The 16,474-nt window shown below is 43.8% G+C and overlaps 1 protein-coding gene across 2 annotated transcripts in view; it reads left to right on the top strand.

Annotated features, from left to right (window-relative positions):
- The window catches only part of IQSEC3 (IQ motif and Sec7 domain ArfGEF 3), a 159,403-nt gene extending 143,396 nt beyond the window's left edge, over positions 1 to 16,007 (top strand). For both annotated transcript variants that reach the window (XM_072654069.1, XM_072654070.1), the window contains 5 exons: positions 416 to 515; positions 725 to 886; positions 3,500 to 3,592; positions 6,744 to 6,790; positions 11,391 to 16,007. In XM_072654069.1, coding sequence (XP_072510170.1) covers positions 416 to 515; positions 725 to 886; positions 3,500 to 3,592; positions 6,744 to 6,790; positions 11,391 to 11,831 — 843 coding nt within the window. In that variant the 3' untranslated portion in view covers positions 11,832 to 16,007. The remainder of the gene's footprint in view (positions 1 to 415; positions 516 to 724; positions 887 to 3,499; positions 3,593 to 6,743; positions 6,791 to 11,390) is intronic.
- Positions 16,008 to 16,474: the final 467 nt, after the last annotated feature.

Here is a 16,474-nt window from a genome sequence, read left to right on the forward strand (position 1 = left end):
CCAGCTCAATTACCAGCCCTATTCTCCTTTCCAGTTCGTGAAAGTGTCCCAACCATTATTATCAGTAAAGAAATGTAGACATGGAAGAGGGAAGAGCCATGCTAAAGGTCTCATATCATTGTAGATAGTGGGGCTGGAAGGATGACTTGGGCCTCGAGGACAGACTGGTTCCCTAACTTTGGTACCTGTGTGTGTGTGTGTGTGTGTGTGTGTGTGTGTGTGGTGTGTACTCCTTTATGAGTGTATGTGTATATTTATTTTTTGTGTGTATCTATATGTATTCTGCCTATATCTGTGTGTTATATGCATCTATGTACATATATGCATATGTACATCTGCATGTATATTTATGTGCTTTGTGTATGTGTCTGCGCACACGCTTGTGTGTGTCTATCTGACTTTCTTTCTTGGCCAGATCCTCAAGCTTTGCCCAAAGAAGAAGACCTCCTCCACGTATACTTTCTGCAAGTCCGTGGGTCTGCTAGGGATGCAGTACCACCTTTTTGAGAATGAGTGTAAGTCCATCTCAGAGCCAGAGATGATGACAGTGGGTGATAGTTTCAGGGGATGTGTAGAGGAAGAGGAAGGGAGGGTAATTCATGAAACTGCTTTGGAGGGGCAGAGGGCAAGTCCTGCAGAGGCCTGGTCTCACTGTCTACCCCAGACAGAGGTCTCCTGTTTTCCCTTTCTCACTACCGTGGGTGTCCCTATGTTGATTTTCCAGATCATTCCCACGGCATCACACTGGTGACCCCAGTGTCAGGTTCAGAAAAGAAGCAGGTATTGCATTTCTGTGCCCTGGGCTCAGAAGAGATGCAGAAATTTGTGGAAGACTTGAAGGAATCCATTGCTGAGGTCACAGAGCTGGAGCAGATCCGAATTGAATGTAAGGCTGCCAACATATTCCCAGACTATGCTACACAGGGGAGGGGGAGAGGAAGGAAGGATTTTCTATGGGATGGAGGGGAGAGGAGAAAGAGAGAAGGGGTGGGGAGAAAGAAAAAGAAGGAAGGAGGGAAGAGAGAGAAAGAGAGATTCTGATTCTTCTAGGAGTGCACTTTAGCTCTACACTCCCCACCTCCACACACACACACACACATACACACACATGACCCCTCCTGCCTTCCCTTTTTCTTTGCATCCCATTCCAATAAAGTAGTCTAGAAAGTAGGAGGTTGTGAACAATAAGCCATTATACTGCTTAATGTGTATACGTGCTTAATGAATAATAATATTTATATACTTTGTCATAAAGGGCTTATAACCATAATGCTTTAAGGTAAGTAGTCTGAGTATGAGAAAAATGAGCTTCAGAGAGCTTAAATAAGTTACCCAAGAGCACACAACAAACAAGAGACAGGGCTAAGATTTTGACCTAGATTTAAGCAAGGAACTCCAACCAAATAAAGTATTCATTTGATTCTGGCGCAGCTGCATGGTATTTTTATATTCTAGTTCAGTGTAAAAGTTATGTTTAGTTCCTAGTTGAAAGTGATTCACTAATTATTTTTTATTTAAGAAACATAAACACTGCCAGCCAGCCGGGCACGAATGTCCATTTGTTCAATTTTATAGTCCAAGTATGGTAATACATTACATATGTCTCTTAAGGAAAAAAAAGGTAACTAAAGATAAATTAAGAACATGAATAACTATTACAGATTAAAAATATACCTTATGCCTGTGTTATAGCCAACTGAATGAAAATATTTCTAAATTAATACAAACTCAATTTCTACCTCATCCAGTGGTAGGATCCCTATTCCTCCACTTCTCTGAATCTGTTATGATTCTCTCCAGCTTTGTTTATCTGACATTCACCATAGGCAGATGAACTTTTTATTCTAGAAAATTCATCAGATAATAAGCAAAATTTTTAGGTGAAAAGTAAAAGAAAACACATTAGAATAAAATCTATCAGCTTTTATTGATTTTTGTTTCTGAAATTTATTCATTAAAATTTCCTTTCTGGGACCCATTTCTACAAGTCTGCTTGGTGGGGTGGGGGGAGAGCATATTCCTTTCAGACATTCTTTCCCTGAGAAAAATAGATGGGCAGGGATACCACCTGTTCTGATCTGAATAAAACACCGCAAATGTAATGGAAACTATTCAAATGTTCCTTGGACAAAACTTTTGGGCCTGGTGGTACTAAATGCAACCAGTATTGTTTAGGAAAGGACTGAGAAAAAATTTATTTCAACATTTCAAAAAATCCATGATTTAATCGGTATGGATTCTTCCTTTACTAATGGAAATCACAATCTCTCTACTAAAAAACTTTAATAAACAGTCCTCATGAGTTGTATTCTTGTGTAGATGTACATCTGTGTATAAACTTTCTTGTGGTTGCATATATATATCTGCAAATACATGTATGTTTGTACATGCATCTCTGTGTGTATGTCTATCTATCCAAGTCAAAAGCATTTGTTGCCCAGTAGCTAACCTCCTTGTCATGAACCTCTCTTCAGACTTGGCCAGGCTGGGCCTTGGATGACAGACACACAGTCCATCACTGAGTTTTTCTTGCTGTGTGGCATCTGAAAGCTTGCATTGTGACACAAGTGACCCTCCCACCCCCGCAGACACATGTCATGATGAGGTGTTTGGTGGAAGCCCAGCTCTCCTCCCCTTCTCTAGAAAATGCAAATGCATAGATATTGTTAGATTATGTTTATAAGGTGTTAATCATCTTATTCAGATAATGCAAAGAACAAGCAAAAGTGTTTTGTAGTAACAGGGAAGATAAGAGAAGGGTAAAGAGAAAAGACCAGAAAAGCCAAAGAAAAAGATAAGGAGAAAGGAGGAGAGGAGAGATGAAAAAGGAGATAATTGGAGGAAAATGTCTTATAATCAAACAGAACAATTCTTTGAAAAGGGGCAGCTAGGTGGTGTAGTGGATAGAGCATCAGGTTCTATCAGGTCAGCAAGACTCATTTCACTGAGTTCAAATCTGGCTTCAGACATTTACTTAGCTGTGTGACCCTGGGCAAGTCACTTAACCCTGTTTGCCTGTTTTCCTATCAGTAAAATGAGCTGGAGAAGGAAATGGCAAACTATGCCAGTATCTTTGCCAAGAAAATCCCAAATAAGGTCATAAAGAGTCAGACACGACTGAAAAAACAACTAAACTGATTCATTGTGGGAAAAAAATCAAACCATTTAAAAAATATATCTATTTATTTGGCTTCAGGGAGAATTCAAAAACACCATCTTAGTATCCTTTAATTCCCTGGGAATTAGAGGTACTTGGCCTGATTTTGGCTAGTCCTGGGGACGGAATTCTCAACGAGGTGGGATGTGTTCAATTTAACCCAGCTGGAGAAGTAGGTTTAGAAAGCCTGATAAGCTCTGGAGGCCCCTTCCTAGCCCTGAGCTCAGTTTTTGCTACTGCTTCTCTCGCTCCCCTACATTGCCATTACGTTTTCTCTTTCCTTCTCTTCCCAAACTTCTGAATCTTGATTTCTCTCATTTTACTCTGTTCTCCCATCCCCAGGGGAGCTGGAGAAGCAGCAGGGAACCAAGACTCTTTCATTTAAGTCCAGTGGAACTCAGCCTGACCCACAGTCAAAGCAAGGATCTCCTACAGGTAAGTCTCTGCTCAATGTCTTGGCCATCTAAGGCCAGATCCTTCGAACTCTTGTCTCTCCCACCTAGCTACAGGAAAATCTCAGAACTTGAACTCTGTGAGGGGCCCCATTATAAACAATGGCTTAGGTTTCCTAGAGGATTATTTTGAAAGAAGCAGTTTCCAGGTTTCTCATTACCCCTTTAATGAAGGGGCACAGAAAGTAAAGGGGGGAAAATCCCATTTTAAGAAAAGGAAAAGGATTACTTTGTAATACTTATAATATTTGTAATACTTGCTGACTCATTTGAATGTGGTTTCATTACCAGTCAACGGAGAAAAGCAAGAGCCCAGCTGTTCTGTCATCTAAGGTGTCTTTTTCAGGCTTTTTGAAAAACAGCAGTGCCCCTAGTGTATGGGTGAAGTTATTCAGGCCAAAACAGAAATTCTTTTAGAAACTCCAGGAGAAACCTCACCTAGTTCGGTGGTTTAAGGAAAAGAGGCAGGAATGATAGAGATGTCCTGATCTCTCATTTGTTTTAAGTACCCCAGCCCTGCATTCTCTCATGAGTTAAATAATGTAGTATGTCATTCTCTGTCTCCCTAGAACTTGGTTTTCTCATCTGTAGAGAGGCAAAAGGAAAAAAAAAGAGAGAGAACTCAGGCTGACTTACCTCTTTTGGCACATTTGGCATCACACTTTCCAGATTACCCTCGAATACATGTATTAGAATGTTTTCCTAAATCATTCAGTCCCACTCATTCAAGTCCGTGCAGAATTTGTGTCGGTTTTGCCATCATGTCCCTGACCCAGCTCCCTTCTCCCTCTCATCCTAGTATAGCTCATCAGAGCAGTCAGCACACAAAGTTTTTCCCTGCTCCTCACCTATTTCGAACAAAAAGAAAATGGAGAAAGAGACACAGGTTAAAAACCTCTTGAGACAACCAGAATAATTATCTAGAATTCTTCCCTAATAATAACTGACATTTATAGATATTTAAGGCTTACAAAGTACTTTTCCTTCCAACAATTTTGTGAAGTAGGTGGTTTGAGTTTTATTAGCCCCATTATATAGAAGCCAAGTTTCAGAGAAATGAGGTATAAGTGCTTATTGGATTGGATTGCTTTGAAGTAACTTACCCAGAATCACATAGTTAGAAAATGGTGGGGGCGAAGAGAGGGAAAAAGGACCAGAGTCAAAGAGAGGAAAGCGGCCATTCTTGGTTAAAAAGGACAGGAGATTCAGCTACTGGTCCTCTGGAATTTCTGTCATTCTCCCATGGTGGTTGGCAGGCCCTAGTCTAGAGTAATGGAAGGGAGACTAAACCAGGCCAAATGGTCACCACAGGATCTAACAATTTACCCAACTGATGCTAATATATGGGTCATTTTTCTATCTGAAGGTTGAACATTATTGTTATATTAAAACTCTCATGGCAATGTCATTGGATGTAACTGAGTCTGACCTGAGATCCATTTCTTAGTAGGCTCACAGCCTTGTGTGGTATGTATTTGGTTCAGTGTCTGTCTGCAATGGTAACTGCTGCTCTTTCCCTCCCAGCTTGATTTACTTATTTTTTCCTTTTGTTTATTAAAGGAGCCGATCCCTGATTACTTCTTAGAGAGGCTTTTTCACTGAATGGCTTTACCTCACTCTAAGTGAGAACCTGAATAGGCCAAGGTCTCCCATTGCATCCTGGGTCTTCTCCAGTCATCCTGATGAATATCTGGTCACTGGATCCAAATGACTCAGGGGGGGCAAGTGAGGCTGGTGACCTTGCACAGCCCTCCCTCACTCAAAACAAAGTCAAGTACAAGTCATGTCATCTTTTTTCAGGTGTCGTGGTCTTCTTCGAAAACGAAGGACAAACACAGACATAAGTATTTCAGTACTAAATCTGAAGTGTGTCCTCATAGAGATAGACACCTTCTACCCTATCCTACCTTGCCTCCATCTTTACTAGTTTCATTGCTGTAGGCAACTGCATGCCATTTCAGCAATTCTCCAAGGACTTGAAAGAGTTCAAGTCCCTTCACCCCTCTTTTCTAATGAGGAGCTCTAAGTTCACAGGAAGGGGAGAGAAACCTTTTCATTTTACTGTAGGTAAAACAGAGCCCAAATGCTGACTCACCTGAATGGGGCTTTGTTGTCAGTCAACAGAAGAGCCCAGTGGTTCTGACAAATAGGTTGGCTTTTCATTCATCTCCTGAGCCCCTACCTAGAAATGGAATTTTCCTTTGTGCTTCACCCAATAGCAGAATAGTTCCTTATGCTTCTTTGGAGGGGAAAAAAAAGGAATAGTCAAAGAGAGGAAATTGGCCATTTAGGAGGGTTAAAAGGTCAACAGACTCAGCTGTCTTATATCCTAGGAATTCTTCTGTTCTCCCATTGGTGGTCAGAGGTCCCCTATCTGGAGTATTGGATTAGAAATGAGCAAAGCATATGGTCCCAGCAGGGTCATAAAAATTTCATAGGCCCTTGTGAGTTAGAATAAAGAATGGACATCATTCCTTTCTTCAGTGAACTTTTAACCTGATACATAAGATATATAGATACAGATAGATAGATGATGGATAGATGTATGCTTGCATGTATGTTTGCATATGCACATACATCCAGAGATAGAAAAATATACAGAAATACAACCCCAAAACTGGTATTCAGAGGACAGAACTCAAAACCTGTCTTTACAGACTGTATCACATACAATTATTATCAGTCTTATTTATATCAATATTTCAGAAGATCCACAGTTTCATCCATGTGGGTAATCCCTTCTCTTTATACAAACAGATCCCAACCCTTCTATGTCTTAGCACATGGCTCATGAGTTCCACTGGCTAAAGAAGTGTATTCCCTTGTGTGCAGCTTCCTTGGTGATATACCTCATTTCAGTCAGTCCTCTGACGACAGGCCTCTGATATTACTTGTTCTATCCCTTCATCCCCTAATCAAAACCAGAACCTGTCTCCTTTCAGTATAAATTTCACAGACCCAAGCTCACACCATGTTATAATGAGCCTTCAGAGTAGCCACCCTATAGGCATGGTAATCTATGGGTTCTGGCTGCCTGTGCATGCCAAGTTACAAATGTATTTTGAAGGAAGAGGGAGGACTGGGGCTTACAGCACCAGATACGAACTCAAGTGGCATGATCTTTCTTTTCAAAGCCACCAAAAGGGAAGCTCCTGAGAAGGCAACGGAAAGCACAGTGGAGGTAAGTAGAGGCCTCGTTGCTGAGGTGAGTAATTCTCTCCCCCCTCCCCATCCTGTTCTTCTCACCTTCTCTGTTGTTTCTTTTCTCAGGTATTAATCAATGCCTCCCCAGCCCGACTGACCATTTTACCAATTTCGAGAGATACAATTAAAAGTTACTGCTAGCATGGGTAATGCCACTATTGCCACGCTAAATTAAGCCACAAGCATCTTCCACCTGTTTTTGTCCTTTTCCTCCCCCCGAGACATGTGACACTCGGGGCTGAGCTCCCAGATTAACCCCATGGAAATGGAGCTGCTAGGCTCTCCCATAACGATGCCTCCTACCAAGCAGGCAGATTTGATTGCCACTGCTGCCCTCCTCCCCACCCCAGAATGTCAGATTCCCACAGAACCTTAAGGTCCTTCTCTCAAACTCTCCTGCTGCCTGACTTTCTAGACACTTCTAGGCTATCCCCTTGTCCTTCCTCCCACCCCCAGGAAAAGGGATTCTGTGCTCATCCATGAGTAATTACCTCCAGAAGGAAAGTAGATTAGCCTCCTGTGAACCAATTTGTTAGGGATTGGACCTTGCCACTTTATTGACTCTGAGGAAGGAGAAGGCAAAGGGTCAAGTCAGAGTTTCTCACTGAAGGAGTACTTGCTTTTATCTGAAAAACTGTACATGAGAGTTTTCCACCTGGATGTTTTGTTATCCTTCCCACCTGGGATGTCCTTTCCCCAATGAAATTTCCTGGGGATAAGTGAGGTGGGTAGTGGGACAATGTGTGCTTTCTTGGGAGTAGAGAGGGTAGAGAGGGACAGGGAAGCAGCAGCATCTGGCCATTGCCTTGTCCCAAAAATGTTCTTTCAATGCAACATGGGCCCTGAAGTATTGGCTCTGAAAATTCTAGCCTGGGGTCTGGCATCGCAAGACTTTCTAACTTGCTGGGCAGAGATCATCTGACTCTGGTGGTCCATAAGCCCCTACCCCTACTATGGAAAGCTGCCTTGATTTTCTCATGCCCTCCATTTCTCTTTCTCAGAAGAGACTTCCATTCATCCCACAGTGAATAGTCAAAAGATTCCTGTCTCCAAACAATCTGTCCTCCCCCACTGTTCCAAGCAGACAGCCTCTCCACAGAGACTCTGCAGAGCTAGATGTTTCTCCCTTCTTGATATGTGGGAGGATATATTGACTAAATCTGCCTCATCTCTGGGATGTCCCAGTAGAGAATAGTTACCTCTCTGGTTCCTGACCCCCAGCCTGCCACATGCCTCTTTGTCCCCCCCACCCCACATACCTTTTCTGAAGGAGGCACCTTTATAAAGAGGAGCTTCCCACCCCAGCTGCTGACAAGCTCCCCTTCCCCCCTGGGGTGGGTATTCCATCCACTCCTCACATCTCCCTGCAGCTGCCTATTGCCTAGCCTTGCAGATAAACACAAGTTCCCAACTCATCGGTCTGTTCTGTCAGTCCCTCCCCCTGAACCACATACAGTCTGAGCTGCCCAGAGAGAACCATCAAATCGGTGCTTAGTTCTTCCCTCCTGGTTCTGGCCCGAAGGTTTATGTGACTATCTGCAAGGCTGCCCATCTCCCTCAGCCAGCTCCAGGGCCCCTGCTAGCCTCTTTCTTCCTATGCAGAGTCTTGTCCTTGCTGCCCCCATGGCCTGTCAGTTGGTTCCCCTCTACCAAACTTCCTTGTCCTCTGCCCTCCCTTCTCATTACCTGGCCGATTCCCTCTGGCAGGCGCTTCTCCATCTTCTCTGAGCTATTCTTACCTGCTACCCATGTTTCATCTTGACTTTCCTTCTTTTTTTTTCTTTCATCATCAGGGAGGTGAGGAGGGGAGAGTGTTGGGAGGAGGGAGAGCTGAATCAATAAGGTCTCTTTAGGGAGTTTTGCTTTTGGTGGATGAGTCATCTTGTCTCTCATTTACCAACTGTCAAAGATGAATGAAGAGACTGGGTAGGGTACGGTGAATGGATGGTGGCTGTTTCTCTAAGAAGTCACGTCAGCCTCACTTGAGGATACCTTGAATCTAAGAAAAGATGGAGAGAGGAGCAAACAAGGGGTCAGGAGAGTTTAGAGAAAGAGAAAAGGGAGGACAAGTCAGGAAAAGAGTAATATTAGGGGAGGCAAGACATTGGGGAAACACAAGGAAGGAAATGATAAGGGAGAGCCAAGGGTGTAGGCAAAAGGGAGATGGAGAAAAGAGGGCATGGCAGGGCTCCACCTGAGTTCTACTGAGCTTTTGCTAAGTGTGAACATTCAGGTGTGCTCCCACTGAGAGATCTAGGGGAAAAGAGTAGTGAGTTCTTGAGCTCCCCAAAACTCTACCCAATATTCTAGTACCATAGGAATTTGCCTGGTTTCCTTCATAGATGTTGTCTCATCCTGAAGGTGTTGCCAACATGGGAAGATGGGACAAAAGGTTTGTTGTCCTCTTCCAGCAGCTGTGGTAATTTGAAAAAAACCAAAAAAACAACTTTCTAAGTGATAAGAGACTCAAAGAGACAACAGAGAAGACTTGACCTCATAACCTCATGGTTGGTCTTATGGAATTTCCTAGTTGCTGTAGGAATCTCCCTGCCATTCTGGGCATGTCTCAGGGCTAGAAGATGCTACTGGAGGAAAAGGACCAGGACCTCTAGATCAGTTATTAAAAAGCAAGAATGAGGGATTAGCTAGGAGTAGTTGTTAGGGGATATTTGTGGAAAAGAAAGTGACAAAGAATATTCCTTGGACATAGGAGGGGAGAAGACCTCTGGGAGGAGGTCAAAGATATCTGTTGCCAAAAGGTACTGGGAACCTGTGAGTTAGGGTCAAAGTTGGGATACCATGATCCTAACATCTCCATAAAAGGAGGGAAATGGTTTTCCTACCCCCATCCTCCAGCTGTTCTTCCATACCTAGAACAACCCTCTCCATAGGGCAGGGATTGGAAGAAAGGTGCACCCAGAGGAAACATATTGTACTAGCAAGAAATCTGCCTAAGACATGAGCTGAACCAAGTTGTCAAGTGTTGGAGATATAAGGGCCCTTAATCAGGAAGACCTGTTGGGAGACAGCATGGAACACCATCCATGGTCCATGGGAAATCTCATAACTTCCCACTGGCCAATTCTTTCCCTTTCCCCTCTCTTTACCTTTTAACCCACACTGTCCATCTGGAGGAAGGCTACAAACCGGACCATCTACCCCTATGAATAATGGAGGATTTCCCTTGTCCATTCATTTGCTTAGACTCTTAGGATCCTAGACAATATGGCACAACCCACTCATATCTCAAATAAGGCAACTGAGGTTCAGACCATGGGTAAGTCCCTTAACCTTCTAAGCCTCAGTTTCCTCGTTTATAAAATGAGGCATCTCAAGGAGTTGTTTTGAGACTTTTATGAGGAAATGAATGTCAAGTATTTTTGTAAATTTTAAAGTACCATATTAAATCCAGCTATTAAACGACTTGCCCAAGGTAAGCAACAAAGCTAGGACTTAAACCCACATCTCCTAACACTTCATCTAGTACTCTTTTCATTACTTTTGGGAGACTTCGCTTTTTTTTTCTTTTTCTGTCTTTTTCCGTCTAACTAAACAAGTCAGTCCAGGGTCTTAGAAAGACATTCAGTTGAGACTTAAATGAAAGAGTTCTCTATTAGAATTTTTAAAAATCAAAAATCAGACTCTGGTTTGAGAGTTAATGTTTCTTGGACCTGATGATTATGAGAAGAGAGTGGAGGGGGGAAGAGTGCTAAATAAATAAATCAAATTTAGGGTGCCAGGCACGCAGGGATTTGTAGGTCCTTCTTGGCCCAAACACAGGGGAACTTTGACAGGCTCGAACTCTGTCAATACATCTGACCTCCTTTTTCATCATAACACCTTTGTGAGACTGGCAGGGAGGCTGGGATGACTATGCCTTCTGGGGGTAAGGCAAAGGCAGGGAGAGAAACTGATTTTAAGAGGTTTGGGTCATTTGGCCAAGACCACATGACAAGGTGTTAGGATTTTAGAGCTCAAAATAACTTTGGAAAGCTTCTAGTCCAGTCTTCTTATTTTACAGATGAAGAAACTGAGATTCTGAGTGGGGGGAGCCTGGCCCAGAGTCCTGAAGCTATTTAGGGGCAGAGTAGAAACGAAAGTCCAAGGTTCCTGATTTCCAGAGCAGGTTTTTTTGTTTGGGGTTTGTTTTTGTTCTGTTTTGTTCTTTTACATTATGCCACAATGACCTCCTACGTTAGAATCAGAATTAGCCCTCTGATCCTTTGGATTCTAGCCAGTCTCCCTTATGAACAGTAAAAGGAACAAAGGAAGGAAGGATTTTCAGGTTGGAGGAGACACCAGAATTCCAGTCCAGCCCTCTATTTTTACAATGAAGAAAGTGAGGCCTTGAGAAAGAGACTTGATTAAGCTCAGTCACTTAGTAAGAAGTAAAGTCAGTCCTTAAATTGAAATCTTCTGACTCCCAGTCCAGTGGGAAGATTGGGGGGCAGAGGGGATAGCAGTGGTTGGATGGGGCTGGGGATCGGGGGCAGGGGTGGAGGCTTAGGGTAGCCAGTCCTAGCAGCTGGGAATTGGTCATGTAACATGTCATGCTTCTCTGGCTGTTTCTAAACTAGGTGTCAATTCACAACAGGCTTCAAACGTACCAGCACAACTCCAGGCTGGGGCCCGAGAAGGGAGTGCCGCTGCCGCCACCGCTGCCACCATCGTCACCAGGCCTGCCTCCTAACTCCCCAAGGGACCTGCTGCCTCCACCGCCACCCACCCCGCCAGGGACCCTGGTGCAGTGCCAGCAGATTGTCAAAGTCATTGTCCTGGACAAGCCCTGCCTGGCCCGCATGGAGCCCCTCCTGAGCCAGGCACTCACCTGTTATGCCTCCTCCTCTGACTCCTGCAGCTCTACTCCCCTTCGAGGTCCTGCCACCCCTGTCAAGATCATCCACCAGCCCCCTCTGCCTCCACCCCCTCCCCCTTATAACCATCCACATCAGTATTACCCTCCAGGCTCTCTGCTCCAACAAAGGAGGTATTCCAGTGGTTCCAGAAGCCTAGTGTAACCACTGCCCTTTCCCCCTTCCCTTCTCCCCACCTACCATGAAACCTGGCTATACCCAACAGCACAAATTTACTTCCCATTCCCCTTTTGCTCCTATACTTCTCCTGGGAGCTCCTCACCCCTAGATGGCTCCCCACCCCCACCTCCATCCCCACCCCCACAAATATGCTTAGTTCCTAACTAACAACCACAGTAATTTTTTAAAGAAAAAAATGATCAATGGTACCTCAGTCTCCCACTCCTAATCCCAATTCTCCCCTCAAACCTCCTGACTCTTCTGAGCCCTGATACCTGAGGAACTCACCTCAGGTCTCTCTTTTCCCTGCCTCCTCATATTCTAGTCATGAGTGGAAGGGCCCTCCTTCCTCCACTGGCCTTCTCCTTCTCCTCCCAAAACCACATCTATTCCCCAACTTGGACTAAGGCTTACTTCCAATCAGGAATTCAAATGGAGGAGTCAGGAGTTCCTCCATTCCCAACCCTCCCCTTTCCTTCTCCCTCTTCAAAAGGTGAGGGATGAGTGAGACTGGAGCCACTGATTTCTGACTTTAGTTGGGGTGGGGGTGGAGACAAAGGAAGAGAGGCCCATGTGGCTGGCACCATGACCAAAGGCTTGCTTGACAGAGCGCCTATGGGAGTAAGCATAACTGGTCTTGTAGGGATAGAGAAGGGGCTGAGTCACTCCCTCCTGCCCCTAAAGAAGCCAACCCCTATACATTTTACATGATTAACCAAAATTAGCTCGTAGGACCACAGAGCTAGACAGGATCGCTAAAACACAGCTAGTCTATCTCCCTGCCTTCAGGCAAAACTACACCTAATAGATGTAAATTAATCATTTATAAGACCCTTCAGAAGATACCCAATAGCTTTCTTTGGTCATTACTCTAGACCAGTAAGTTCTTCCAAGTTGTGATGTCCTCAGAGAACAATCGTCCTTTGTAGAATAACAGTAAGAGCTCACAGCTCTGTGGCACTGTGTGATTTGCAAAGAGCTTTTTTCCTCCTGAAAACCTGTGAATTAAGTGATGCAAGCTTTGTCCCTATTTTACGGATGAAGAACTTGTGGCTCAGAGAGCTTACTTAATTGCCTTGCCCGTAGTCACATAGCTAGTGTCAGTTAGGACATAGATCAAGGTCCTTTGAGTCTAGAATCAATGTTTTTCACTACTTCATGATGTCTGACTCTCACCTCTGAGGCCTAATAGAAAAGTGACTTATGGGGTGAGATGACCCTGCTTATAGCAGGTAGATAGCAAAACTTAGAATATGAGGCAACCTCTCCCATCCTCTTCTTCCAAAATCCCAGCTCCCAGTGCACTGGGATCAGGGCCAAGGCAGCAAGGTTTGGGGGAAGGCTGAGTGGCTCCATCCAGATGGCAGAGTTGTTTCATGAACAACCTAAATGTCACTGATACTGCCTAGTTGTTTCTGACCCTGATGTCATCACCCCTGTTTCTATAGCTTTCAGCCAAGTTTCTGTCTTTGACTCTTTTGTCCCAGTTCCCATCCTCTTTTATCTGGTCCTGTCTTTCATTTCTTATGAATCCCAACCTATTACAATATAGGACCCTGGGACTCCTCTGTAGAGAGAAGTTCTTTTTTCCTTCTTCTCACCTTGACCCTTCTGAAAAGTATCCTTCAGTTTAGGTATAGACTCCTCCATCTATCGATGAAGCAGGAAGGCAGGAATCGCTTTTAAATGATGGAAATCTAGATATCTACATTAGGATGATGAGGGGACACGTATATCCAAAGAGTTATGGGCAATTAGGAACAATGAGGCAAAGTGAAAGACTTATACATGGGAAGCAGAGCCAGAAGGGTGAAGGAAAGATGAGTTGGGGGAATGGCTAATGCATAAGAGTCATGAGTGGGGGCTTGATTGGAACCAGGACATATGAGTGGAGTTATGAAAAAGAGATTGACAGGCTAAAATATTGGGCCATATCTAACAAAATAAAATTTCATTTCCATAAAGTCTTACATGAGTTTAAAAAAATGAACCTTACAAGTACAAGATGTAGATTTAGCTAGACAGCCATTTATATTAAAAACAAATAGGGAGTTACTGAATTGCAATTTTAATATGAGTTAACTGCGTGATATAGCAGCACCACCACCCCCCCCAAAAAAGCTAAGATTATTTTAGGCTGTGTTAAGAGGTATGGAATCCTGGCCTAGGGAGAGGATTATCTACTGCAACAAAAATGGTAATGGGCCTCAAGAACATGCCATATGAGGATTAGTTGAAGGAACCAGGTGCTTTTATCCTGGAAAAAAGATGGTTGAAACATGAAAGCTGCTGAAGGGTTGGTATTGTGAGTGAAGAATTGCATTTACTCTGTTTAGTACCAGAGGACAGAACCAGGAGTAATGCACAGAAGTTGCTAATGGGCAAATCTGGATCCTTCAGGAAGAAAACATAGACTTATCCAAAAGTGGAATGGTTCCTTGGGAGAAGGTCTAGGCTACTCTTTCAAGAAAAGGCTGAATAACCACTGGTCAGGTAGACTAAAGAGGAGAGTCATATTTGGACACGACTTGAACTAAATCTATGGCCTCTGAGGTCCCAACTCAGATTCTGTGATCCAACTGGAATACTAGGTTGATTTATTAATGGTGCCAGAGAACAAGAAAGAATTGTGTGGAATCCTGCTTAAGGTCCCTTAAGGGCCTGGGAAGTTAATGAATTTGGTTATTCTCCCTCCCTTCCTCCTTTGACCAAACCCTGGTTCATCTAACAGTTTAAGGATTCAATCAGCCAATCGGTAGTCTCCTCTCTCCTTCCCTAGGTTCATGACCCACAAGCTTCTCCAAGGTACTCTAAACTTACTGGCAGTTTCTAAATTCCTAAAGGTCCTTCCTTTCTCCACTCTTCCTCACCCCTCCTTCTAGAAAAAAATCACATTGATCTTAAGAACTGAAAAGGAGTTCAGAGGCCACCACATCCTACTCCCTGTCATAGATGAAGAAAACAAGGTGGAGAAAGAAGAAGGGGCTTACCTCACATCATACAGCTGTTAAGTAGAAGAGCGAGGATCTGACATTTCTGACCCCAAATACAATGCTCATAGATTTTAAACCAGAAGGGAACTTAGAGGTCAATGGGTCCAATGCCCTTGTCTTACCAGTGGGGAAACTGAGATCCCAAAGAGCTTAAGAGGTTTGCCCAAAGTCATGTAAGCAATGAATGGCAGAGGTGGGACTTGAACCAGGTCCTCCAACTTGAACATACCACACTACCTCTCATTGCTTTTATTCCACTAGATAAAAAAGAAGGAATTATAAAATCTGAAATTTGGAAGGAACCTTAGAGACTCTGAAGCCCTATATCTGATGGAGATTCCCCTTTGTAATATCGCTGCCCAGTGCTCCTTCAGTAGCCACGTGAAGCCCTCCAGTGAGGAGAGAAACCTCCATCTCCTGAGGCAGCTCATTCCACTTTTGGACAGCTCTAATTGTTAAGTTTCTTCTTGCCTTCCTGCAACTTTTACCCATTTTTCCTAGTCCTGCCCTCTGAGGCTCAGAACATAGCTATCCTGAACCTATTTTTTCCCCCTTGCCCCAAACCTGTTTTTCCAAGCTAACTATTCCTAGACTTGAACTGATGCTTGTATGGCATGGTCTCCAGTCAGCTTACTGTCCCCAGGGACTTTTCTGCATGAATGGACATCAGTGTACCCCCACTTTAATGTATGTAGGTAGTCTCAGGTCATGTAGGAAGTCGACATTCAAAGTGAGAATAGTATTCAAGAGTCATGAAAAGCAAGAGGCCCAAGATCAGCAGAAACCTGTACTAGAGGCCAACTGTGAGCTGCTGGCGATGTCTACAACCTACACAAAGTAACCTCTTACATCCACGTTCTTGAAAGGTTTACAGAGTCTCTATATAAAACTCTATGATCTCCCTTCCCTTGTCCACAACTGTGGACAAACCATCCTACATTCTACCACGTCTACACCATTGTCACCAACTGCTGTAGCTGAGCTCCCTGAGAGCTGATTCATCTTGAAGCATTAGACCCCTGAGTTGTTCCTCCCCTGTAGTAGCTCTACAAGAACACTAACTTTGGCACCTTAGGCCAAGGCTAGGGCAGAATACTTCCTAGAGTATACATTCAGGGGTGACTCTTAAAATATCCTTCCAAGGATATCTTCCCTACTCCCAGCCACACGCACCTAGAACCCCTGACCATGGGATGTAACATATAGGTATGGGCTTCAGAATTCTTGATCTGCTTCATCTAAAAGAGATAAGTATTGTTTAACCCATAGGATACTAAGCAAGGACAGTATCACCCTCATCTCCCTTACTAGGCCTTACCTATCTCTGATTCTAGAGAAAAAAAGCAGTTTTGCTGCCCCATAACCCACCTAATGTGCTCACAATCACATTTGAATTAACCAAGCCCAACACCAATCCCAGAATAAAAACTGAAAATCAGTTTCCACTAGGGAAATTCCCAGCCTATCCTTCCCACTCCCCCTCTCCTTACTTTCCCATTACTAGGCAGGACTCTGACAATCATAGGAGTTAGAGCTGTAAAGGACCCTTCATTCTACAGATGAGGAAACAGAGGCCCAGGGAAGTGAAGTCTGGGCTGGACCTCAGTTTGTCCCTCTCCTAACTTCACACACTTG

This window comes from Notamacropus eugenii, chromosome 3 (assembly GCF_028372415.1).
Source record: "Notamacropus eugenii isolate mMacEug1 chromosome 3, mMacEug1.pri_v2, whole genome shotgun sequence".
Taxonomy (NCBI): Eukaryota; Metazoa; Chordata; class Mammalia; order Diprotodontia; family Macropodidae; genus Notamacropus; species Notamacropus eugenii.